The 22574-nt window shown below is 46.3% G+C and overlaps 10 protein-coding genes and 1 long non-coding RNA gene across 15 annotated transcripts; 6 read left to right on the top strand and 5 right to left on the bottom strand.

The window, feature by feature from the left end:
• Positions 1-31: 31 nt before the first annotated feature.
• On the bottom strand, positions 32-1937 carry LOC118508542 (CAAX prenyl protease 1 homolog). The gene is made up of 2 exons (XM_036048424.1): positions 1641-1937; positions 32-1574 (listed from the first exon to the last, which is right to left on the bottom strand). Exons 1-2 carry the CDS (start codon positions 1728-1730, stop codon positions 294-296), a joined length of 1371 nt encoding a protein of 456 aa, XP_035904317.1. The 5' UTR covers positions 1731-1937; the 3' UTR covers positions 32-293.
• A 260-nt stretch (positions 1938-2197) lies between these two features.
• LOC118508552 (cytoplasmic phosphatidylinositol transfer protein 1) lies at positions 2198-4362 on the top strand. Of its 2 annotated transcripts, XM_036048444.1 has the most exons (7): positions 2198-2497; positions 2584-2732; positions 2808-2896; positions 2970-2977; positions 3048-3119; positions 3192-3446; positions 3504-4362. In XM_036048444.1, exons 1-7 carry the CDS (start codon positions 2447-2449, stop codon positions 3684-3686), a joined length of 807 nt encoding a protein of 268 aa, XP_035904337.1. In that variant the 5' UTR covers positions 2198-2446; the 3' UTR covers positions 3687-4362. The 2 variants fall into 2 exon arrangements, with proteins under 2 accessions (XP_035904337.1, XP_035904336.1); XM_036048443.1 differs by having other exon boundaries at positions 3192-4362.
• LOC118508555 lies at positions 3028-4932 on the bottom strand. 2 transcript variants are annotated; one of them, XR_004905804.1, is made up of 4 exons: positions 4750-4932; positions 4519-4649; positions 4197-4328; positions 3028-4099 (listed from the first exon to the last, which is right to left on the bottom strand). It is a non-coding gene; the product is annotated as an uncharacterized LOC118508555 (long non-coding RNA). The 2 variants fall into 2 exon arrangements; XR_004905803.1 differs by having other exon boundaries at positions 4197-4649; positions 4750-4908.
• A 200-nt stretch (positions 4933-5132) lies between these two features.
• Positions 5133-6911, top strand: LOC118508550 (phosducin-like protein). 2 transcript variants are annotated; one of them, XM_036048438.1, is made up of 2 exons: positions 5133-5378; positions 5445-6911. In XM_036048438.1, the coding sequence occupies exon 2, from the start codon at positions 5512-5514 to the stop codon at positions 6394-6396; it is 885 nt and encodes a 294-aa protein (XP_035904331.1). In that variant the 5' UTR covers positions 5133-5378; positions 5445-5511; the 3' UTR covers positions 6397-6911. The 2 variants fall into 2 exon arrangements, with proteins under 2 accessions (XP_035904331.1, XP_035904332.1); XM_036048439.1 differs by having other exon boundaries at positions 5160-5387.
• LOC118508538 (centromere/kinetochore protein zw10) lies at positions 6456-8938 on the bottom strand. The gene is made up of 3 exons (XM_036048418.1): positions 7275-8938; positions 6942-7207; positions 6456-6851 (listed from the first exon to the last, which is right to left on the bottom strand). The coding sequence occupies exons 1-3, from the start codon at positions 8851-8853 to the stop codon at positions 6636-6638; spliced, it is 2061 nt and encodes a 686-aa protein (XP_035904311.1). The 5' UTR covers positions 8854-8938; the 3' UTR covers positions 6456-6635.
• A 237-nt stretch (positions 8939-9175) lies between these two features.
• On the top strand, positions 9176-12805 carry LOC118508537. The gene is made up of 8 exons (XM_036048417.1): positions 9176-9330; positions 9425-9557; positions 9637-9735; positions 9805-10041; positions 10101-10195; positions 10278-11937; positions 11999-12228; positions 12307-12805. The coding sequence occupies exons 1-8, from the start codon at positions 9323-9325 to the stop codon at positions 12473-12475; spliced, it is 2631 nt and encodes an 876-aa protein (XP_035904310.1). The 5' UTR covers positions 9176-9322; the 3' UTR covers positions 12476-12805.
• Positions 12806-12906: 101 nt separating this feature from the next.
• LOC118508549 (probable dimethyladenosine transferase) lies at positions 12907-14055 on the top strand. Its single transcript, XM_036048437.1, has 2 exons — positions 12907-13058; positions 13121-14055. Exons 1-2 carry the CDS (start codon positions 13001-13003, stop codon positions 13981-13983), a joined length of 921 nt encoding a protein of 306 aa, XP_035904330.1. The 5' UTR covers positions 12907-13000; the 3' UTR covers positions 13984-14055.
• A 258-nt stretch (positions 14056-14313) lies between these two features.
• Positions 14314-16832, bottom strand: LOC118508539 (protein FAM114A2). Its single transcript, XM_036048419.1, has 2 exons — positions 14647-16832; positions 14314-14575 (listed from the first exon to the last, which is right to left on the bottom strand). Exons 1-2 carry the CDS (start codon positions 16717-16719, stop codon positions 14501-14503), a joined length of 2148 nt encoding a protein of 715 aa, XP_035904312.1. The 5' UTR covers positions 16720-16832; the 3' UTR covers positions 14314-14500.
• A 308-nt stretch (positions 16833-17140) lies between these two features.
• Positions 17141-18235, top strand: LOC118508553 (nucleolar protein 12). The gene is made up of 2 exons (XM_036048445.1): positions 17141-17342; positions 17414-18235. The coding sequence occupies exons 1-2, from the start codon at positions 17260-17262 to the stop codon at positions 18171-18173; spliced, it is 843 nt and encodes a 280-aa protein (XP_035904338.1). The 5' UTR covers positions 17141-17259; the 3' UTR covers positions 18174-18235.
• Positions 18236-18238: 3 nt separating this feature from the next.
• On the bottom strand, positions 18239-19209 carry LOC118508554 (40S ribosomal protein S25). Its single transcript, XM_036048446.1, has 2 exons — positions 19061-19209; positions 18239-18747 (listed from the first exon to the last, which is right to left on the bottom strand). Exons 1-2 carry the CDS (start codon positions 19061-19063, stop codon positions 18391-18393), a joined length of 360 nt encoding a protein of 119 aa, XP_035904339.1. The 5' UTR covers positions 19064-19209; the 3' UTR covers positions 18239-18390.
• A 352-nt stretch (positions 19210-19561) lies between these two features.
• On the top strand, positions 19562-22488 carry LOC118508543 (zinc transporter 7). 2 transcript variants are annotated; one of them, XM_036048425.1, is made up of 3 exons: positions 19562-19790; positions 20233-20620; positions 20688-22488. In XM_036048425.1, the coding sequence occupies exons 2-3, from the start codon at positions 20440-20442 to the stop codon at positions 21650-21652; spliced, it is 1146 nt and encodes a 381-aa protein (XP_035904318.1). In that variant the 5' UTR covers positions 19562-19790; positions 20233-20439; the 3' UTR covers positions 21653-22488. The 2 variants fall into 2 exon arrangements, with proteins under 2 accessions (XP_035904318.1, XP_035904319.1); XM_036048426.1 differs by having other exon boundaries at positions 19573-19790; positions 20238-20620.
• The last annotated feature ends 86 nt before the right edge of the window (positions 22489-22574 follow it).

Here is a 22574-nt window from a genome sequence, read left to right as displayed (position 1 = left end):
TACGAAGGGAAGATCATTGAGAACATAATAGTTGGTTTGAATATTTTATTTCACAGGTTCTTCATTGCAATCATGAATACATTAATATGCGAATCACCCCGTGTGCGAAACAACTTCCACAGCACATTTCGTTCAAGAGCGCCAGTGTACGTTTGGTTTATGTTGTATTGGTGCAGTAAAAATATTTTGTACGAAACATTCATTACATTGATGCCATTTTTTTGCTGATCTACTCATAATTGTTGGAAGTACAATATCCGACGTCTTAATATGATGGCTTGACCTTTTTCTGCTTATTGAGTCTTAGGTTTGTGCGTTTTATCCTCTCCTTGGTCGATAGTTTTTAACCTAGCGAGGCGCTGCAGAACGGTTGGATGGGAATGATTCCACGCAGAGTACATCCAATCGTACACAGGAAATCCTAGATTGTCCAGTTGCAGTTTGATGAGCGCGTTCCCCAAATCTTTCGCATATCCAAGTTGTTGTGCGAACGCATCGGACTGGTATTCGAATCGTCTAGAGATGACGGTCATAACGAACGAGATCATTGTGTTGTACGGTGCCAACACGTACGTCATAATCACTAAGAACCCAAGCAGAATGGGTTTCTCGCCGGGTGGCATACCGATCGCTTCATACACCGGACCGTACGTAAAGAGCTGTGAAAAGGCGAGGAAAATCAAAAATAATTGCACCTGCACAATTACTATGTTCTTGACGACGTGTCCCAGCTTCCAGTGGCCAAGTTCATGCGCCAGCACGGCCAGTACTTCGTCGTTACTGCATCCCTTGCCCTTGTCGCTTTCCGTTAGCGAGGGATCATCCTCCGGCAATCCTTTGTTCACTAGCAGCGTATCAAACAGCACGATTCGCTTCACAAACAGCCCGGTAAAGTAGGCATTGCTGTGTGCCGAACGCTTAGAGCCCTCGACGACAAACAGCTGTCCCAGGGGAAACTTAACACTGCCTGCCAGCTCGTGTATGCGCTGTTTCAGTTCTCCATCTTCCAACGGGCGGAATTTGTCAAATAAGGGTGCGATGTACACGGGATAAATGGTAATGAGCAACAGCGAAACGGCAGTAATAAACACAAACAGCCAAATGAAGAAATATTGGCCGCCGATTTGAACAATGTATACAAACGCAGCCGCTATGGGAAGGCTTAAAACCTGGCCTAGCAGGAGAGATTTGATTTGATCCTTGATGAAAAATCCCGCCGTCTGCTTGTTGAAACCGTGCTTTTCCTCCAGCACAAAGGTGTTGTAAATTTTAAACGGCATATCCTTCAACATTCCTACCAAGTTCAGCAGCATGGCGAAAAGGCACCCTACTTGTATTTCGCTTTTGGGGTTCAGCCCAATAGTGGCGGAGATTTCGACCGAACGAGCCCACACGAGTGCAATAAAGCCGCAGCTCAGCTCCAGCAGCTGAATTAAGACATCGCACACAAGCACCGAGACGACACCAAAATACGCTCTGTCCAGCCCGTATACGCGAGCCTTCTCGAATGTATCGTTGGTCATGACGTGCTGTAGCTCTTTCGGCACGGTCTTGCTCTGCTTGTACACGCGTATCTGCAACGAACGGGAATGGTAGTTGTTTGCGGACGAAGCAGCACACAGTACACCTCATTAAGTTACCTGACGCATCGTTAGATACACTTCTAGCACCTTTTCTAAAAGCAGAAACGCACATATGGCGTACAATGTTTTCTCCGATGCGTCCCACATTTTGCCCGCTGATTGGATGATGAAGAACCGCTGCAAAATGTGCAACGCGTAGTCTTTCAGCTCTTCGAATTGAATACACGAACCACGACGGATATTATCGTCCTGCGCAAAATTTCTGACTAGGAAGCTTTCCAGGGTTAGCTGGCTGGACAAGCAAAAACACCGGATTCATGAAAAAACAACGTTTCGTCATGCAAACAAAGTTTGACATCGGTTGTCATGTCTTTACCAAGATAAAGAGACATCTGTGCTCAAAAGCGAACATGGCCGGAACAATTATTCGTATCCTTTTCATTATTTTTATGAGTTCTCGTAATATAAAAAAGACTTTGTTTGTATTTCGTATTACAAAAGCAAAGTATTTCTCTATTAAATAAAACTGTTAAATCCTTAAATATTGGAAAGATACATTGTACTAAGCTTGTATATACGCACCTTGGTACGGAGGAAGAAATCGATAGCAAACATCGGAACATTGTCAAAGTTTGGACGAATTCCGTCAAAAGCGCAGAACTAATTTCGTACCAACTACAGGCGGTATCGGGAGTCGGTGCGGACGAATCGTTTATAATACATTCGCGGGATGATTGCTCCCACCGATGCAATTGCAATTGAAGTACAAATAGTGTAATAGGATCAAATCTGCAAAAGTTTAACCAGATAAGACTTGTTTGTTGATTAATCGAGTCCCGAGCAGCAGAAGCAGCAGCAGCAGCATGGTGCTTGTAAAAGAGTATCGAATATGTATGCCTCTGACCGTGGAGGAAGTGAGTACAGTTCTACGGTGTATCAATCGATAGTAATTCCCAACAGCATGTGATATTTACACTTCGTTCGCCCTCCTCGATTTCAGTACAAAATTGGACAGTTGTACATGATCGCGCGCCACAGTCTTGAACAGTCGGACGATGGGGAAGGGGTGGAGGTGATTGAAAATAAGGAATGTTTTGATCCGGATCACGGCAAGGGTCAGTACACCGAAAAGCGGATACACTTGTCCAGGTATGATGGTGGCGCTGCTCGGATAGCAATGCAAGGTATGGTAATAATCGTATCTGATCTTATGCTTGTAATTAGCCGTCTTCCTTACTGGCTGCAAGCCGTCTGCCCAAAAGTGTTCTACGTTATAGAGAAGGGCTGGAACTATTATCCCTACACGGTGACCGGTAAGTGAGCATGAAGCATAGTCTAACGCACTATCCTTTTTTAATGGGTTTTTATTAATGATTCTTTCTGCAGAATATACGGTAAGTAGCGATAGTGAGGAAGTGTTACAACTTAATTAAACATAATATTCTTTTTCCGTTCTCTCCAAAGTGCTCGTTTATTCCAAAGCTACATATACGTATACTGACTCGATTTGAAGATAATGCTGGCACATCGGAAAACGTATGCTAAACCATCTTACTCACACCAACACAGCTCCGTCCAGTAGCTTACTATCATTCCACTCTCTTGCAGTGCCTAAACCTTGCAGAGGAAGCTCTAAAAACTCGAATAGTTGACCATGTCGACATAGCTTTTGAGGAACCCTCGGAAAAGCATTACAAAAAGGAGGAAGATCCCAAATTCTTCAAGTCACGTGTTACTGGACGTGGCCCCCTAGTGGAGGGATGGCGCCAAACGGATAAACCAATGATGTGCTCCTACAAATTGGTAGAAGCTTCCTTCGAAGTCTGGGGCTTGCAGACACGGGTTGAGGACTTCATACAGAAGGTATCTCAAATTGCCCATTTAATCCACCCTTCGGTTAATCGATGTTTCCGTTTCAAGTGTATTCGAGATGTGCTGCTGCTGGGACACAGGCAAGCGTTTGCATGGATTGACGAGTGGCACGGCATGAGCATCGACGATGTGCGCATGTATGAGAAAGATAAACAGATGGAAGCGAATGATAAGCTGCGACAATCGTTACCTCCCGCGATGGAAACTGATAAGACTCAGGAGAACAATTAGCTCATCGGCTGACATTTCGGCTGCTGTCCATGCTGTATATGATGCTACCAGAATTGGCGTCGTACATACCAATTCGAACATAATCGATGGAACCAAAACTTAACTAGTTCATGGGTAGATGTATCGTGAATCGTACGCTATACGATCAATGGCTCAACAATCCTCGCTCAGCTAAGCCTAGCCAACTCGACCAAATAACTACACCGGTTACAATCGTATCTTCTATCCCTACAATAGAATCTCCCGGACAATGAGGTACAACGGAAATCTATACTCGAATAATGTCACTACTCTTTATTGCTCTCGGCACCATCGATGTTCTCTATGCACGCACGCACTAATGATGAACCCTCCGCATAGCTTTCTCAGTAGTCAAAAACTTTAAACACGGACTGGGTTTCGTCAATCATCATCTAGAATAGGGTGAAAATAGTCGATAGTAGTCATTGATTAGTACAACATGTCGTCACGCTCTTGCGTCAGGGTCGTCTGTTATTATCCGATAAGCACCTGTTCCGGACTCTTGCAGTCTACCTCGGCAAAGGGAAGCTTCGTGTCAAGACTCTCCTGTTGCGAAGGATCTAGCGTTAACAAACCGGATGGATGCGCGGATCGCAGAAAATCAACCTGATTTTGCAACTCCTGATCAGCGACGATAAATATAGAGTGAAACGTATTACTGGTTGTGTCAAACGTTGATTGCTTCAAATATTGCGTATGCATCTTTTTCTACGACGTTACACGGAACCTCACCAATGTACGCTTACATTACTGTATTGAAATCATGATAAGTTGATGGGAAATGCCCAAACCATTCGAAAAGTCCCTTTACCTTCTGCTTCTACCACAGACCAATCATTCACATTATGGTGAATACGATTCAAACCGGTTTCGCCGTTGATTGTTGGTTACCAGCATTTCTGTAGATGCGCCTGTTTTACGTCAGCGGCTGAATTCAGTCACCTGCAGAGGAATGATAACAATGCTGACTGATGATCTAATCATTTCTATTGCAAGTCCATGCACCCAAAAAGCGCTCTTAAGTGAGGATTTTTAGACTTACTGCATGTGTTGAAGCTGCTTTGGATATTAGTATGATGTGCCCGCGGTGTTTAGTTGAACTGTGGATTACACAAATATCTCCCTTGTGGAATTCCATTCTGTGGAATGCGGCTCCGACTGCGACGCAGGATCCATGCAAATAAAAATAGATTTGAAGTAACCCCGCCACACGCGCGAGTTGATTTCAAATGTACGCGTTTATAGTATCGATTCCAAAAATTCATAAGAAAGCAACCGGCAAACAAGCGGTTTTGTGTAAGTAATTATGAGAATATTTGTGTAAAGTTATGTAATGAATAGCATACTAAGCACCGCCAAAAATGGCTTACATCAATACGATGAAAAATAATTACTACAAATGCTGTCCACATCGAGTCCCGTTATTTGCTGCCCCCTTGCATATAACAACCTTGTGCCTAAAATCGTTCTGTATTTTGTTTGTTTGTTTAATTGCTTGAACCCAAGCTTTGTTGGGGCTTCTCCGCATAAGTGTACATCGCATTTTGTATTTTATATTGAATGAAACAGTCTCCGCAGTAAACCATCAACCAGTTTTACGTGTGTTAATTCCATGGCCAAACGGAGCAAGTGACCAGAAACACAACTCGCACTCTAGCAAAAGCGTCATTCGTAAGCAAGGTTTGGTGGCATGATCGCTCGCTACCGTGTTAATTAATAATTGCCCCTCGTAATTAGATTGCAGCTCACGACACGACGCTTCATCAAGGCAAGACACACCTAATCACGAACGGTGACTACAAGCATGGCCACGTTAGACGATAAACTACTGGGGGAGAAGCTGGAAAACTATTGCAGCAGCAGCGAAGATGAAGCAGCCGACGATGATTGCGATTCGAGCGAAGCATCTGGTACGGGAAAGTCCGCCGGCAAGCAGGGCTCATCGTCATCCAAGTCCCAGTTTCGTAGCGTGGCCGACATGGAGCAACCCACACTGACGCAGAACAAAACGCACTGGACAGGAACGACGGGCAATACGGGCCCGAAGGGAGTGATACAGGACTGGCAGCGGTTCAAGCAGCTGGAAGCGGAACGACGCGAACAGGACGAGGCGGAAAAGCTGCGCTTGCTCAAGAAGCTCAGCATTACGGCACGCACCAAGGAGGAGGACAAAGCGGCCGAAACGATGAGCGAGCTGGACGCCGAGTTTCAGGAGCTGATGGATGAAGATTTTCTGCTGGAATACCAGCGCAAACGTATGGCCGAAATGCTTGCCTTGATGGACAAAAAGGGTTGCTACGGGGAGCTGATCCATCTGAAGGATGGGGGCGATTTTTTGCAAGCCGTCGACAAGGAAGATAAAAACACGACCGTTGTGATACATATCTACCGTGAAAAGTATGGCCCGTGCGTGAAGATGAACGAGGCGCTCACCACACTGGCGAAAGAGTACACGAACGTAAAGTTTTGCAAATTTGTCAGCAGTGATGCTGGCCTCAGCAACATGTTTAAAGCTTCCGGCGTACCGGCACTGCTGATCTACAAGGGTGGCCAAATGATCGGGAACTTTGTGAAACTGGTCGATGATCTGAGCGACGAGTTTGATTTTAGCGATGTCGAGAGCTTCCTGGTGGAGAACGGCATCATCAACGACAAGTCCTGCAAACCGACCATCGTTGAGCAGAAATAGGAACCGAGAGAGAAAAAGAGATCTCATTTTACTTATGCAAGGGACGGCACGTACGCTGCTTTGCGAGGACAACTTATAAATATTTTTTTTATTAAAAAACAAGGCAAATAGTTATTTTATGCCGCGCATACATACATTAAAATCATTACTTGCTGACGCGCATTATCTTAATCATTATTAATGGATAAAATAGCTTTTAGTGCGTTGTGGTTTTCTTTTTCGCCCGTTTAATTTCTATTCTAAACGATTGAAGCAATGCAAGCCTGTCGCTGTTTAGTATTTTGGAATAAGGCACGAACCAAGTGTTTGATTTCTTCCGCGCTAAAGCACATCGTCAGCGGACCCTTTCCTTCGGCCCACAGTTCCGTGATTTCTACCAGTGAGCCGCACAGTATCTGCCGCAGCTGTAACAATTTCGTCCACTGTTTGACGAGCTGGTGAATCTCGCTTTGTTCCTGCAACATGCATTCAACAATAAAAAGAGAATAATGAAAAAACTGCCAACAACAGCATTAGCCATGGTCTCTTTCTCGGTTCGTTTTTACCTTAAACAGTTTTGGCAGCGTTTCGGTCATGATGTCGATAAGCAGTACCAGGCCATTGCCAATGGCGGTCGTGATGTCTTCCAGACTTTGTATTCTTTTCATAACCTCCCGCAGAAACTGATCGATCAGCCCGGACAGGCTCTGCTTGTACACGGGATCCGGCAAAACGGTCTGCCAGACATTCTTCAGTAGTTCAAACTGTCGAACACACTGCCGGATGGCCCGCTGCTGTTCAGTGCCCAGCTCCAGCAGGTGAATGGGAAGTTCTGCAATACGGCCGTAAGTTTTAGATAAAATTCTGTACACATCAAATGCGCATCAGCCGTCACATACTAAATCCTCCCAATGCCTGCATCATTTGTGTCCGCTGACTGTTTAGCTGCTGCTGGAATATGTCCTCTCCGCAAGCCTTTAGCGCGTCCGATATGTTGGCGAACGAACAGTGATCGTTGAGCTTGTCGTCGTTTTTCTGCAGCCAGTAGTTCAGATACGTGCAATCGTTCCGAAACAGTGCCGACTGTTGGGGAATCTTAAAAAGTAGCTTCTCGTTCGCCATCGGCACATCCACCATGTATCGTTCCAGGATGGTAGCAATTGTTTTAATGAACCGATTGGCCGCATCTCCGTGCGCGGACGCTTCCGCTAGCACTTTGTCGAGAAACTTTTTCAATTCCACCACCGTGCGCGTTACCATGCAGCTGGACTGTCGAGCCGTCGAGCTTCCGACGAACTGATACTCGTGATCCTCGATCGGTACCATTTCGTGGCTTTCGCGCTTCATAATTTCTAGCGCCGTCTCAAGCACATTGTCGCAAAGCTTCTTCTGGTGTATCGTGTCAATCGAGTTCGCATACTCCTCCAGCAACCCGTCATTTTCTCCGTCCACAAAGTTGGTAGTTTTCAAGAAATTATTGAACTCGCACAGGTCCTTCACCATCGTCGACTCCTTCATGCCTTCAATCGTGCCGGGAATGTCGCGCTCGAGGCATCGTTCGATCAGCATGGTGCACAGTTCCTTCTTCATCTGCTTGGCAAGCACCTTGAACAGGCATTCGTCCTCCGACACAACGATGTTCATGTTGCTTAGGTTGTAAAAGATTTGCATCACATTCGAGAGCACCGTCTTGTAACCGGGTCGCAACTCTTCTCCCACCGATAGTTGATAGGACAGTTGAATCAGCACGCTGCTATCCTGCGACTTTTCGTCACATATCAACGAGACGGGCTTTACAATAACGGGTGCAAACACGTTCTCCAACAGAAACTGGCAAACGGTGCGGAAATTGTGCTGCGTTTTCAGCAGCGTTACCACCACCTGATACAAGACCGTTTCATCCCGGTGAATGCGTATCGTGACGGATTTGGTGTTTTGAAACGAGCGATGCTGCAGCTGAACCAGCTCGTTGAACTTGGCATTCAGATCGTTAATGAGCGTTTCGTACTCGGTTTCGTAGCGTAAAATAAGGCCCTGAAAGCAGTGCATATCTACCAGCACGGGATCTTCCACCTCGTCCAGGAGCGTCTTAATTTTCCCCAGTAAATGCGCCGTTTTCTCGAATCCATTCCCGGCCAGGTTGAGGCTCTCGAATAGATCGTGTATGGACAGAAGCTTCCGGGCAATCTTGTAACCGCGCATGGCTTCCTCGAGATCTCGCTGATAGTTACGCAGGTCATTCCGGGCCAGATTAGACTTATCCACGCTCAGCTGGCTGGTAGAAGCTACGAGCTCTTTTATTCCCGTTTCCAGCGATTTCAGTCCGGCGAGCACATCGTGCGTGTTGACGGAGACAAAGTCCACGTAGTTGGCATTTACGATGTCGCGCACCTCCTCCTGAAGCTTGCGGATGCGGGACAACACCTCGGGCACGTTAAAGGACACATTTTCAAACTGGGTTTGCTCAATCGTTTCCATTTTCTGCGGACTTGCGGCACCAACAAATGACCACGAACACAAAGCTGATTGTTTGGATTTAAAACGCAAACACTTGTCAAGCGCCATAAAAGCGGTTACAAACGCCAAAAAAGCGGGACAGCTTGTCAAGGTGTATAGAAGGAAAATGCGCGGATTTGCACTGTTGCAGGCTGATTGTGCGAGCATCGTTCATGTAATTGTGCATTCACAATCATCTAATTATGCTCATCGGTTGCAGGAGAATGATTCTAATAAAATTTGCACGTTTTTATATTTACTCCCTCCAATTATTTTCCCCAAGATACGCATACGAATTTGCGGGATACCTTCTGTCCAATAACCTTGGCTATGACGTCACACAAGATGTAATTTGATAGTGCAAGAACAACCACAGACGGCACTTCATCGTCCTACGATTTTTCCCATTTTCCGTTCTAGCAAATGAAGTGCACCGAAGGAACTGCTCACAATGTCGAAGTAAGTGGCAAATAGTGACCAAACTGTAGATACTATTCCGGTAAACGGATGTGCGAACGTTTGCTGTACTGTTGTTCTCTATTTGTCCGTGCAGGGAAACGATGATAATCTTTGTTTACGACCTAACTAAGAAGGTGGAAAACGATGACCCAACGGGCTCCATTATTTACTTCCATCCGATGTGGGTGTCGGAACTGCAGAAAAAATCGCTCTGTGGCCAACTGATGGTATGATAATGTGCGCCGGGCGGAAATAACATCAATCAGAACCTCCTTGTATTGGATTTGCTTCATTTCTCTTCGTCAGGGATCCACGTACTTTCTCGGTGAAACTCTATCGAAAGTTCGGTTTATATCACTACAGAACGGCAAATTTGCGTTACGATCGCATGGGCGTTTCATGCTGGTAAGTAGCTGTTTACTGGCTGGCACGTACATAGACCGTTCTCATCAATCTGTGACTCTACATTCGTAGGCCGTAGGGTCCGACCGCAACATAGCGGAATCCATTCTAGAGTACCGGGCCAGCTTGTTGTCCTCGCTGATTGAACTATACCATGGCGATTTCAACAACTTGTACAGTGTTTACGTTGAAAAGGAACAGAAAACGGGGTTCAATGAGAAGGTGTTTTGTTTGATGGAATCCACCTTACCGCTGTTGCAATTCAATGGCAACATTTTACAAAATATGCCCCTTCTTCGGCTGCCTAAGGTATGTTACAATTACTGAAAAGGTCCTTCAAAGTTATATTATACGTCTCGTCGTTTCAGTGCGCAAGTAATGTATACCTGGAGTCAAATCAAATTCTGCAGAGCTTCCTTCAAAATAAAGGAGTCCTGGGAGGGTCCATCTTTTACCACAATAAGTGAGTATTTTTCAGGGTCTCTGTTGCAATCAGTGTATTGATAACACTTTTACCAAAAAAAAAACACATCCTTTCCACACAGGGTTCTGGCTTCACAGTTGCCGACCAATTTGACGAAACTGTTCGTGTACTCCGATCCTTATCGCGCGAAGCTAGCGGAAATGATAGCAGTCACATTCCACGTGCCAAACGGCGTCAGCCTCATCAGTGCGTACATCACGAAGCGTGACTACACACAGCTGGTCGATGCGACAAAAAACATTCCCATTTATTTCAACAATTGTACCACGGCAGCAACAGCACCAGCATCCTCTACTGGGCCACCGGTACCGTTTGCCATTAAGAAGAAGCTAATTCCATCGAAAGAGCTCGTCGGTGGCACCGTGGCTGGCTTTCCGATGCTTAAGACGGACAAATCGATTATTTTTTCCAACATTCCGGAAGAGGAAATGGTTGGTGGGGAGGCTGCTGGGCAAATCTGTGAGCCGGCTCAGAAAAAAGCACCGTTTAGCACCGTGTCACGGCCAACCTTTTTACCGCTAAAGTTTAAAAATCTCACCTCACGAGACATCATCGATTCCGGTGTGAATTCGATCAACTTTGACGAATCGGATAGTTTCCCCAACTTTATCGGCAAAACTAGCGTCGTTTCGACGCCACTGACTGAGAATAAGATTGTGCCAAACAGGAACATGATGTCGATATGTGTCACACAGGACCAACCGTCCGCTGCACCGGTGGAGGAAGTGAAAGAAAGTGTGGATGCTGAAGCGGACGGTGTTCAGCCAGAAGCAACGAAAGACAATGTCAGTATTTTGAAATGCTTCAATGCTAGAAAGTACAGCATCCTCAACAATCCCTTCATCATGCCGGCGAATGTTCGTTGTGCGTCAATGTCGAATTTAACCGGAAAGGAACACGACGAAACGGAGGAGAATTCGCCAGCTGAATCCATCTCCAATAGTGAAGAGAGGGAGATGCAAAGAAAGTATCAGCATAAGTTCCCTAAAAACTATGACCCGTTGAAAACTATCTGCGATCCAACCTATCCTATAGTGGACCAGCGAAAGCGAGCAATGTCGTACAGTTTGTTCCAAGATTTCGAACGAACTCGCAACGAACGGATAGCCGAATTGGTCGAACAGGAGGCAAAGCAAGAAACCAAAGGCAAGTCCACTAAAGATGCTACGGAAGAGCGCATACCAACGACGGTTAACATGGTAACCGTAAATACTGCGCGTAAAATGAATCTGCCATCAGAGCAACCGAAGACGGCTGTACAGGCTACGACGCCTAAAGATCGACGTGGTCTCAGCTTGCCGATCAAATCCTTTAATCTTAACGATGATCCGCCACCAGCAGCAAGGGTGGCTAGTAACGGTACCAGCCAGGAGCTGTTCACACGCCGCAAAAGTACACTCGAACTAACACCGCTGATGTCAAAGCTAACCGTACTGGCAATGAACGACACCGAATCGAGTGGCGTATCGAGCTGGGACACAACGCCAGGATGTAGTTACAACATGGCAATTTCACCGCAAGAATACATTCCACAGCGCCGGAAATCGCAAGACATATCACAATCTGCGGCAGTACCGTCGAACGGCGCTGGTGTGGCGCCGGCAGGTGATGAGAAGGCTCTCGTTAAGGTGGATCTGTTCGTATGCGTACAGCAGAACATGACATTGATACTGGTCATGCAGGAGAAAAACTGTAAAAATCAACGGCTTGTGCAAACACTGGTAAGATTTGCATCATTTTGCAAGGAATTTTAGCTTTTAAAAATGTCAATATCCATTCCAGTTTGAATCGTGCGTATCGAAATTCCTGAGGATTGAAAACGACATTCAACTTGCCATGAACATTAACGTGGATGGGTTTGACAAGGCGGACGGGTACAGCTTGATTGCCCTCGATTCTGGCTGGGATGTGGCGAAAAAGAATGGACCATGGAACGCGTTGGAACTGCAGACAGCAGAATCTTTGCATACCTACTTCCGGAAGCGGAGCCTAGTGACGGAAGTGACGCTAAAGTAAACTATCGTCTGCTGCATTCGACTGCGATTTTAAGTGCCTTCTGGGATATAACATTTTGACTTGTTGTTTTACAGATCGCAAGAAACCGTGCTGTACGGGTACCAATGTGGCATGCGGGAGCTATTTTATACACAGATCGCAAACGCCCAGGGCGGATTACCTCCACCGCAGGATGTGATGGGTGCGGTTCCGCTGTGCGCAAAGCGTCGCATCGAGCGCGATCATTTTGCTTTGTTACTTTAAAGTGCGCTGCGTGCATAATAATCATCATACTACATACAACATACATACGTTTAGCAAATGTTTGCCATAGCCGTACTGAGAATAGGAATACCCCTTACGCATTACAGACACCAACACTCACATCATCACAATCGCGTTTCGCCTACCGAAATACCGTGTTCTTCTCCGTACGTGGCCAAAGTTTAATAATCGTCTAACTTACTATACTCTCATTAGCCGTCTAGTTCCAAGACAACAACCTATTTCAAAGGATTCCATTTCATTCTGTGTGGTACGTTCCGGATATGTTCGTAAATAAATGTCCTAACCCGAGAGGGAATGAAAATCGAACCGAATTGTGTTTGTCTCGATCTTTTCAACCGACACCTGCTACGATTGTTTTGGTTTCGTTTCAAATTTGACAGCTGTATCGGATGGATGACGTTTGGATTTTTTTCTTGTTTACCTCTTTCGCACATGGCATTGTTTACGGTCCGTGCTATAGCGCGATAGCTTACACATTTTGTTTTAATCCACCACGAAAAAATGCCGAAAGTACGCGCAGAAAAGAAATCCCGAACGCAGGAAGGAGTTGCGAAGCAGGGTAAGAGATGTACTAAGCTGTTGGAACAGGAGCAATAACTTACATTTCACTCTTTCCAATAGGTATCGTGTTCAACAAGGACTTCGGCCAACACATTCTTAAGAACCCGCTCGTCATCACCTCCATGCTGGAAAAGGCCGCTCTACGCCCGACGGATGTAGTGCTCGAAATTGGTCCCGGGACCGGCAACATGACGGTAAAGATACTGGAAAAGGTGAAGAAAGTGGTAGCGTGCGAAATCGATACACGGCTCGTGGCCGAACTGCAAAAGCGCGTACAGGGCACCAATATGCAGCCCAAGTTGCAAATCCTCATCGGCGACGTATTGAAAACGGACCTACCATTTTTCGACATTTGCGTCGCCAACATGCCGTACCAGATTAGCTCACCGTTCGTGTTTAAGCTGTTGCTTCATAGGCCATTCTTTCGCTGTGCCGTGCTAATGTTTCAACGCGAGTTTGCTCAACGGCTCGTTGCCAAACCGGGTGATAAGCTGTACTGTCGGTTAAGCATCAACACCCAACTGTTGGCCCGTGTCGATATGCTGATGAAGGTGGGAAAGAACAACTTCAAGCCACCACCAAAAGTTGAGTCGAGTGTGGTACGCATCGAACCCCGGAATCCACCGCCCCCGATCAACTACACCGAATGGGATGGTTTGACTAGAATTGCGTTCCTGCGCAAAAATAAAACACTTGCTGCCGCGTTCAAGCAAACCACCGTACTAGCAACGCTGGAAGATAACTACAAATTGCACTGTTCGCTCAAAAACGTGGATGTTCCGACTGATCTGAACGTGAAGGCTATGGTGGAAAACATATTGGAAAAGTTGGACGCTGGCAGCAAGCGTGCGCGATCGATGGACATCGATGATTTCATGGCGGTTCTGCAGGCGTTCAATGCTGAGGGCTTCCATTTCAGCTAAGCACCGGAGGACGGCCACGTTTGCTTTAACATTATAGATGTATATTTATCTAATAAAAATCGTTAAACTGAATGCTCAGCTCCATTACTATACTAACGCTGGATTTTAAGGATAAAACAAGAACTTGAAGAGATAGATAGCAATGGTATTCTATGAAACCTTCTTGGAAGAAAAATTTTCAAATTTTACACACATGGTACTTTCCTTTATTACGTACGAAATTGCTCTATGCAACATATCTGCTACCGTACGTACTTTTAGTTGGCCTTCTAAATTGTTTCAAGTAGAAAACTAAGAGGGGTTAAAGAATGTGTAGCTTTAAAACATGCATGAATTATAAAACGACGTGAATTTGTATTCTTTATTACTTACTACAATATAAATACTATCCATCTCTTTGAGTTTCTGTTTTATTCTCTTAAAACAGGTTTGAAAAAACGATTAACGTAAGGATATTTCTCAACCATCTTGGTGATGCTGGTGACGGAAGAAACGTGACTTTCCTTCAAGGTTGGTTTTAAGCCGCGCCAAGTTGCAGGATTGGAATGAAAAGTTGAAACGCGTTCTGAACGTACGACGTGCTGTTCGAGCCCTGTAAAATCCAAGAGAAAAATAATGTCACCACTTATCGCTTCGCATATTGTGACCGAAAAAAATAGTTACCTCCAAGAATATGTTGGTTATAAGCGCACTGTCGTTATCATCTCCAGACTCGTCCTTCATCTTGGTCAGTTCCGAGCAGAACCGGGTCGCAACACCGCTCAGATGCCAGCAGAACACGGCCGTTAGCTGTACCAGCACATCCGCTTCCGTGGCCGTACTGTGATGGTCGCTGATGAGCAGTATTTCCGCCAGCTTGTGCATCCGCAGCACACACAGCGCCGTCGTCTGGGCTAGTGCATGCATCGCCTTTTCAAACACATCCTTCCCGGTACGTTCCGGTTCGCTCTTGTTGCCGATCCATTCGGTGTACTCGGTCCAACTCTTTACGATCTCCCCAAAGTCGACCTTAACGTTCGGGTTAAGATCGGCGATGGTTTCCAGCAGCTTTGCCTCTAGCTCGTCCGCCGTGTGTAGCCCATCAGCATCGTCGTTGTCCGTTTCGGGTAGCTCGCACAGCTCCTTCACTTCGCTCATCGTTTCCTGCAGTTCCTCTAAGGCTTTCCCGGTTAGGGGAGCCATCAACGATTCCAGCTTTAGCGATGCTTGCTTCGACAGCATTTCAAGTGCCTCCAGATGCACCAACCCGTGGTAATCGTCGAACAGCGTTTCAAAGTGAAGCTTTTTCTTATACTGGTGCTTTTGGATTTGCTTTAAGTTGCGTTCACGTTCTTCCGTCTTCGCTTTTGCCTCGCGCAAAACCTGACTCAACACTACCCCATCGTTCGGCTGCAGCCCGAGCAGCTTTCGCTTGTTCAACAACCCTGGATCGTTCTCTTGTAGTATTGTCATCGTTTTCTTTCCAATTCCTTCCAGCGTATCTAGCCCGCCGCTTATCACCTTACTGCTGATCTGTGTCACACCGGAAACGAGTTGATCGAAACCGAACCGGTCTTCGGTTTGTCGTTCCGCCGATGGGGCTCCCTGGTCCAGGTCCGGTTCCTCTCGAAGGTAACCTTCCGCTTTTAGCTTAGCTTCGGTCTCCGCTTGACGGCGGGCCAACTCTTCCGGATTCGGTACCCCAATGCCCGATTCAATCACCTGCGTAATGTTGGTTGTAATCGACGCAACGGATTTCGATGCGTTCGAAAGGAAGGAAACGGCTGCTCCGCCCCAGGATGGCTTCCAGCTACCCCAGGATTGTCCGGCATCACCCGATGATTTAGCACTGTCCGCTCCCGACGAAAGTCGATCGAGCACGGACGTTAAGGGGGGATCGTCCTTGTGTTTCATAAAATCTTGTAGCTTATGCTCAACCTCATCGATATCCACGTCCCGAAAGCTGGCTTTTGCAGAACTAGCAACCGCCACCTCCTTAACGTCGGCTTTGGGTGCTACAGTGGCACCACCCTCAACGGTAAAATCTCCCCAATCATCATCGAAATCGTCCCAGCCTCCTTCTTCGACTCCTCCTGATGTGCTTTGCGGTTTGTTCTGCTCTGGTGCGGTCCGTTCCGGTTCCGGAACTCGCTTTTCACTCTCTTCCAGTATCTGTGGCTTGGCTGGCTTAAGCACAAGCTTCTTGGGAACGTTGTTCGAACTTTTTACTTCGGGTGGAGACTGTGCTTTCTCATCATCGTTGCTAGGCTGCAATGCTGGAGATGGTTTTCGTGTGGCTTTTGCCTCAAGTGCTTCATCTTTTTCAACATCGCTAGCAGGGCTGACATTTGTATTTAATTTTTCTTTTTCTTTCTTAGCCGTCGTGGAACCCGTAGCCTGGTCCTCTTGCAAAGAATCGCTTTTGCCATCCACAGACTTCGGCACAACGGGTGTCTTTTCTTCATTTTTCACGTCTGCAACGATCGAAGTAGAAGTCGGTGGGGAGCTAGCCACACTGTCCTCCGGAGACTGTGTTTTATCCACCAGTTGATCTGCATTCGACTCGCGAGCTGATTTGCTTACAGGTTCCACGTCAGATTTTGTGGGTGATTCTGGAGCTGCAAGCTGCTGTTCCTTTTTCTTTGAAGACACATCCGACGGTTTTGTGCTCTGAAGCACCTCCTCCAGCTCATCTGGTTCAATTTCTTCAAAATCCTCATCAGCACTCGCAAACTCTTCACTATCGGAATCGCACATTGTTGTTGAACGGCAGAAATGCTACGAGTACAAAAGGCAAAATTACTACGACGAAATTCGGATAGGCGAATAAAAACAGCAAGGATGACAAAGGCAGCTGACGTTTTGTTGATGAACTGGATTGGCAGTCGATGAAACTAAAATATGTGTAGCAATACGACCAGGCCGTCCTTCATGAGTAAAAAACAAAAAAAAACTTGAATCCGTGGAAATGAATAAGTAATAGGAAGAAATTTTGAATGTGAAGCTCATAGATATTTGATAGAACACAAATAAATGTTATTTTCCTTCAACAATTTGAACAAACATATTTTTAGCATCGTTCAATGGAATAGCGGCCAACCTTGCTAACTCGATAGCAAGCCGTTCGAACCAGCCCTGAATGTCAAAGCTTTCGTCGATTTGTTGTCATCGGCATGTCGAGCATGCACGCGCTATTTGTTTACATTCTTCCAACCAGCAGCGACTGAGCAGACGTTAGCGTGCTCGTTTAGTTAAGAAACTAGCGTGAAATTGTGTTAGAAACCTTTTTGCTCCAACATGAAGCGTAAATCAGAGAGTGGCAACAAGCAGCCCTTCCAGCGGAAAAAGACCGAGCTGGTATTTGACCCACAGAAACGAATGTACGAAGTTCATGTTTTCGCCCGATCCGCAACGACTCGTGTTACTCCATTTCTAAATCCTTTTTTTTTAGGGAATTTCTCACCGGATTTCACAAACGCAAGCAGCATCGTCGAAAAGTTGCACAGGGAGAAATGCAACGAAAGCTGAAGGAAGAAACGAAACGGATACGCACGGAGGCAAAAGAAAAGATGAAAAATCTGTACCATTCGTACAAACCCTTGTCGGAGTTGACGGAAGAGGATAAGGCAGAGGAGCAGGAGGATGAGTATGACACGGAAAACGTTACCGTAAAGGTAGTGGAACTGTCTACCCGTGATCTAGCCAAGGAAAACAATTGGCTCGGTGAAAACCGTGTAATAGTGAAGGATGCAAGCGGATCAGAAGCGGAGGACGCGAGCGACGATGACGAGCTCGACGAAAACCAGCTGGGTGTTATTCCGGGCATGGAGCTGGAAGGAGAGAAAAAGGTTAAAAGAAAACACAAACCGTTGGCCGAAGAGGATGCGTCGGACGAAGCGGCGGAAAAGGGCGATAAAAGTGAGGCAGAAAAACAGAAACCGAAGAAGGGACCGGTACTGAACCTGGATGGCATACGGTCGAAGAAAGATTTGAACCACAAGCTAAAACGCTATGCGCTGAAATCCATGAAAAACAGTCAGGCTTTTCGGCAGAAGGATCGTGTCCATAAGCTGAAGCAGCTTAAAAAATCGCGTCGCATCCGTCACCAGAAGGAGAAACACATGAAGCAGAAAAAGGGTTTCAGGAACCGCGGTGCTGCTGGTGGCGCCGGTGGCCGAGGAGAATCAAGACGGAAACGAAAGGATGACTGAACAGTATAAGCGACACGAGCGGATATAATACAATAAAGTAAAAATTAACAAAAACTCTGCAATGATTCACTTAGTTTACAAGAAGTATATTTCTTCCATTCCGAAGTGTTTCATGTTGGAAGGATCTGCCTGGAATATCTCTCTCTCGTTGGCTCAAGATCGACGAGCACACAGCACTCACAACACAAACATAACGGAACCGTCAGCAGCACCGTTTTTACGCCACCGGGTCGTCTCCCTTTGTGGTGCGGGTATAGATGACCTGTGCGTGATGGTGCACGACCTGCTTGATCAATCCCTTCACGCAGAGCTCGCGTAGACCGCGCTTCGCCAGCGATCCACGGATCTTCAGCCTTTCGGACACGACCGACGGGGTGATCAGCTTGTAGGCGGGTACCTCCTTGTACAGTTTCTCGTACGTGGCCTTGTCGAACAGGACCTGGTTGTTCAGCTTGTCACGAACCTTTCCCTTCGACCACTTCTTCTTCTTGGCCTTTCCGCCGGATCCTCCCTCCTTCTTCTTCTGGGTCTTTTGCGGCTGTTTCGCCGATCCCTTGGTATCCTTCTTCGGAGGCTAAAATGGAAACGAAAACATGGGCGGCTCGTTAGTGTTCGGGTGGTCTCAGGTCCGACTCCCCGTGAAATGTGTCGCGTTGCGTTGAGGCCGGTGTGTTTGTACACAGCTCACTACCCACTAGGGCTCCGATTCACTTGTGCACCACCACACAATTGGCCACTGTTTTAGAGCGCTAACGGAACGTATTTACAGCCAACACACAGCTTCTTTGCACAAATAACACCTTGATGCACGATTTAGCACTCAACGCAAAGCATTTCACATTAAATGGGTGGTATTTTTCGCATAAACTCAACCAAATTCAACCTACCATTCTGAAGTATGGACTCGAAAAGAAAGAGAACGTCGGCGGCAGTTGATTGAAAGAAGGAAGTACGCAAACGCGTATTTGATGAAAACGCGTACCTTTGTCTGTCAAACGGGAAACGTCATCGAGTGTGCGTTTTTTCTCATTTGAATAATCGGTTGGAAACAGTGCAAAAAAACCCAAGAAAATCGATTTTGTTTATTGTAGCATTTGCAAAAATATACAACACACCTAATTTACCAAGCTAAAAGCTCTTAGCTAAAAAACAATTACAGAAAATATGAATAAAAGGGTGTGTGTCTTGTTGGTAAGTCCACCTGATCTCAGACAGACCGTTGGAGAAGAGAATAAAGCGTCCCATGCTAGAAATTTATCCACGCTTACGCTTTATCTTTATAAACCTATTTTTAGGAGTTCCTTGGTGGAGCCGAGCTATGCAAAACCCGGTTGAAGAAGCGATCGAATCGCTGATTGAAGAAGAGTGTGCGCATCCCCAATCACAGCTGTCATATCAGCTTGGATGTCGTGTCAACATCACCGTGTACGACAGAAGAAAAAAGATCTGCACCGCTTGCAGTGTAATTACGGGTGCACGGCCAGCCGTCGAACGCCTTCCGGAGAATAAAAAACGCGAAATAAATATCCAAAAATGTTTTACAAACGATGCTGATCCTTCAAAAAGCGCTGTTCAACCGTAGGATATCCGGATCGCTCAGTTTATCCACAACATAGGGTATGTAGAGCTTTGTCGTTGCCGTGCCTGGTCCTCACGATCGGTGTTTGCTTCCACTGTGTTCCTGCCGATGTTCGTTTCGATGGTCCGATTTCACAAAGACTTTGTGAAATAGTAAAGAAAAACCCCTGGCCCATCCAGCGTACTAACGGCACCTTGTTTGTCATCCTCCGTACTCGAAACCCGGAAGCTGCCGAAAGGGCCGCTTTTATTTAGTCAATTGTGTGCATACGTAAGCAAAACAAGGTGTAAGCGCTCGGTGGTCGGTCGTTGAAACAGCATTGTTTACAATTTTGGTCAGGGCCGGGATAATACGTGATGTGTCAGAGCTACTGATTTGCAAATGGGCCAAAAAGTCCATTGGATGAAGATTTTTGTGACGTACAACCATTAATCAACGAATTCGTTATCGCTAATGATCATTCTCGTTTTATCGTTTCAGCATAGATTCCTTCCTGCAGATAAATCTCGGCTGAAGGTGCCACCACAACGCTTGCCAAGCGAGACCTTCATCGAGTTGTATTTGACCGATTACATTCCGCCGTCCCGGTTTCCTAAAGCGCTCCGCTGTCTGTGTGTGGCTGAAAGGGTTTTTCGAAGTGCTTATCAGCGTAGTTTGTGGTCCCAATAGGAAAAATAGACCTTCACGATGCTGCCATTAACGCATAAAGATTCGCGTGGATTTGGTTATCGGATACGGGAGAAGTTCAGCAGTTGGAGCCGACTCATTCTGTCGGATCGTAATTCGCGGAATTTGTTTTTCTTCCTGCTGCTTAATCTGAGCTTTGCATTTGTTGAACTGATGTACGGAATATGGACGAACAGTTTAGGTAAGTTTCCCTTCCGAGCAACTCGTCGTTTGCAAAATACTGTATTATCTTTCATTTTCTTCTCAAGGTTTGATCTCCGATTCGTTCCACATGTTCTTCGACTGTACCGGGCTGCTGGCCGGGTTGGCTGCGTCCGTCATTACAAAGTGGCGCGCGAATGAAAAGTATTCTTACGGCTACGTTCGTGCAGAAGTGTTGGCTGGATTCGTGAACAGCCTTTTTCTATTGTTTATCGCTTTCTTCATCATGTCGGAGGCGGTTGAACGTGCGATCGAGCCTCCGGAGGTGAAACACGAACGATTGTTCGTCGTTTCCGTATTAGGATTGTTGGTGAACCTGGTCGGCATCTATGCATTCCAGCACGGTGGACACGGTCATTCGCATGGTGGTGGTGGAGGCCACGGCCATTCGCATGGTGGCGGCGGCGGTGGAGCAAGCCACGGACATTCTCACGGCGGTGCAATGAACCACAACAGCCACGACACTCACCATCTACTGTCGAACCATAACGATCACCATGGGCATTCGCACGGTGCAGGCGATCATCATCATGCGCACAGCCATGGAGGCGGTGAGATTGTGTCCACCAATTCGCAGATTATGCGTGGCGTCTTCCTGCACATTCTGGCCGACACGCTCGGCTCGGTAGGTGTGATCATATCGGCTGTGTTGATGCAGCTGTTTGGCTGGATGCGAGCCGACCCCATCTGCAGCATGTTCATTGCGCTGACGATCGGGCTCAGTACGCTGTCGTTGATCAAGGAATCGGTCATGGTGCTGATGCAGCGCCAGCCGGTAGCGCTGGACCGATTACTGCCGTCCTGCTACCAGAAGGTGACCGGTCTGGCCGGTGTGTACAGCGTACAGGAGCCACATTTTTGGACCCTCTGCACCGACGTGTACGTAGGTGTGATCAAGCTGGAGGTATCGAAAAACGTTGATCCCAAGTACGTGGTACAGCACACGCGCATGATCTTCGAAGCGATAGGCGTGCGGCAGATGAACATTCAGCTAGACTATACTGCAATGTGATAAAGTGGAGTGCAGGAGCGGTGGAAACGGGAGCAGAGGGACACACGGGCAAAACGTCAACCGGTCAATTGGTCGTTGTGTATTGTTTCAGCTTGTTTCCAAAACAAAAACACACCACTGTGCTCGCCCACTGTGGTAGTACTGGTTTCTTCTACCTCTACGCTGCTCCCTTCCGGCTAGAGCTTTTCTTTCCACGTGTTCCGTTTCCGTTTTATTTCATAGGCACCACCTAGTGGGAGAAGTATTGCTAAAAAAGAAAATGAAAAACATTTCAGACGTACGGTTTAGAATATAGTCTAAGTTTTGTTTTACGAAACCACACACTTACATACCTACCTGTTTTCCGCAAAGCATTGTTCAAACTGTTCTCCGTTTAAGCGATAAAGTCTGTGCGCATGGTACTAGGATTACATCTAAATAAGCCAAATCAGCTAAGGGTGGCTCAATAATCGGTCGATTCCAACCCCTGTGACGACAGTCAGATGATGCGTGTGCGAGAATCGTAGATCGTGGACGGATTAAATTATAGAATGTTAAACATAAATGGTATCGTGTATGCAAAAACAGTGCAAGACGCTCCCCACGAAGCAAGAACTGAACGGGCTGGGTTGGTCGCATACCAGCATGTAGTAAGATTTATTTCCAAGGGATCATGAATGATGTGCAACGTTCATGTTGCAATAGGTAGATTCGTAGTTTATGGGGGACATAATTCGCAAGATAAGAAACTGAACAGATGCCTAATCATCATACAAATGCATTTGATTTTACATTGCATCTACGTTTGTGGGATGCAAGAATGCTGGAAAAAATACAATTCTGTTAATGATAACGTGCGAGATACTTTCTGTCTCAATTCCTATTCCTTTTTATATTCAACCTTCTGCTGCACACGTGTGACAAATTCAAATGAGGAAATGTC

Source organism: Anopheles stephensi, chromosome 2 (genome assembly GCF_013141755.1).
Source record: "Anopheles stephensi strain Indian chromosome 2, UCI_ANSTEP_V1.0, whole genome shotgun sequence".
Taxonomy (NCBI): domain Eukaryota; kingdom Metazoa; phylum Arthropoda; class Insecta; order Diptera; family Culicidae; genus Anopheles; species Anopheles stephensi.
This window is presented reverse-complemented; position numbering and strand designations above follow the sequence as displayed.

Bases quoted from the DNA above. Each gene is read 5' to 3' on its own strand.
- LOC118508543 (XM_036048425.1), top strand. From the start codon at position 20,440: ATGCTGCCATTAACGCATAAAGATTCGCGTGGATTTGGTTATCGGATA. The intron at 20,621-20,687 runs GTAAGTTTCCCT...TTTCTTCTCAAG, and splicing joins AATATGGACGAACAGTTTAG to GTTTGATCTCCGATTCGTTC.
- LOC118508553 (XM_036048445.1), top strand. From the start codon at position 17,260: ATGAAGCGTAAATCAGAGAGTGGCAACAAGCAGCCCTTCCAGCGGAAA. The intron at 17,343-17,413 runs GTACGAAGTTCA...CTTTTTTTTTAG, and splicing joins TTTGACCCACAGAAACGAAT to GGAATTTCTCACCGGATTTC.
- LOC118508552 (XM_036048443.1), top strand. From the start codon at position 2,447: ATGGTGCTTGTAAAAGAGTATCGAATATGTATGCCTCTGACCGTGGAG. The intron at 2,498-2,583 runs GTGAGTACAGTT...CCTCGATTTCAG, and splicing joins TGCCTCTGACCGTGGAGGAA to TACAAAATTGGACAGTTGTA. The intron at 3,120-3,191 runs GTATGCTAAACC...ACTCTCTTGCAG, and splicing joins ATGCTGGCACATCGGAAAAC to TGCCTAAACCTTGCAGAGGA.
- LOC118508550 (XM_036048438.1), top strand. From the start codon at position 5,512: ATGGCCACGTTAGACGATAAACTACTGGGGGAGAAGCTGGAAAACTAT.
- LOC118508549 (XM_036048437.1), top strand. From the start codon at position 13,001: ATGCCGAAAGTACGCGCAGAAAAGAAATCCCGAACGCAGGAAGGAGTT. The intron at 13,059-13,120 runs GTAAGAGATGTA...TCTTTCCAATAG, and splicing joins GGAAGGAGTTGCGAAGCAGG to GTATCGTGTTCAACAAGGAC.
- LOC118508542 (XM_036048424.1), bottom strand. From the start codon at position 1,730: ATGTGGGACGCATCGGAGAAAACATTGTACGCCATATGTGCGTTTCTG. The intron at 1,575-1,640 runs GTAACTTAATGA...CGTTCGTTGCAG, and splicing joins TGTATCTAACGATGCGTCAG to ATACGCGTGTACAAGCAGAG.
- LOC118508538 (XM_036048418.1), bottom strand. From the start codon at position 8,853: ATGGAAACGATTGAGCAAACCCAGTTTGAAAATGTGTCCTTTAACGTG. The intron at 7,208-7,274 runs GTATGTGACGGC...GCCGTATTGCAG, and splicing joins GCAGGCATTGGGAGGATTTA to AACTTCCCATTCACCTGCTG. The intron at 6,852-6,941 runs GTAAAAACGAAC...TGCATGTTGCAG, and splicing joins CGCTGCCAAAACTGTTTAAG to GAACAAAGCGAGATTCACCA.
- LOC118508539 (XM_036048419.1), bottom strand. From the start codon at position 16,719: ATGTGCGATTCCGATAGTGAAGAGTTTGCGAGTGCTGATGAGGATTTT. The intron at 14,576-14,646 runs GTAACTATTTTT...TGGATTTTACAG, and splicing joins TAACCAACATATTCTTGGAG to GGCTCGAACAGCACGTCGTA.
- LOC118508537 (XM_036048417.1), top strand. The intron at 11,938-11,998 runs GTAAGATTTGCA...TATCCATTCCAG, and splicing joins AACGGCTTGTGCAAACACTG to TTTGAATCGTGCGTATCGAA. The intron at 12,229-12,306 runs GTAAACTATCGT...GTTGTTTTACAG, and splicing joins GTGACGGAAGTGACGCTAAA to ATCGCAAGAAACCGTGCTGT.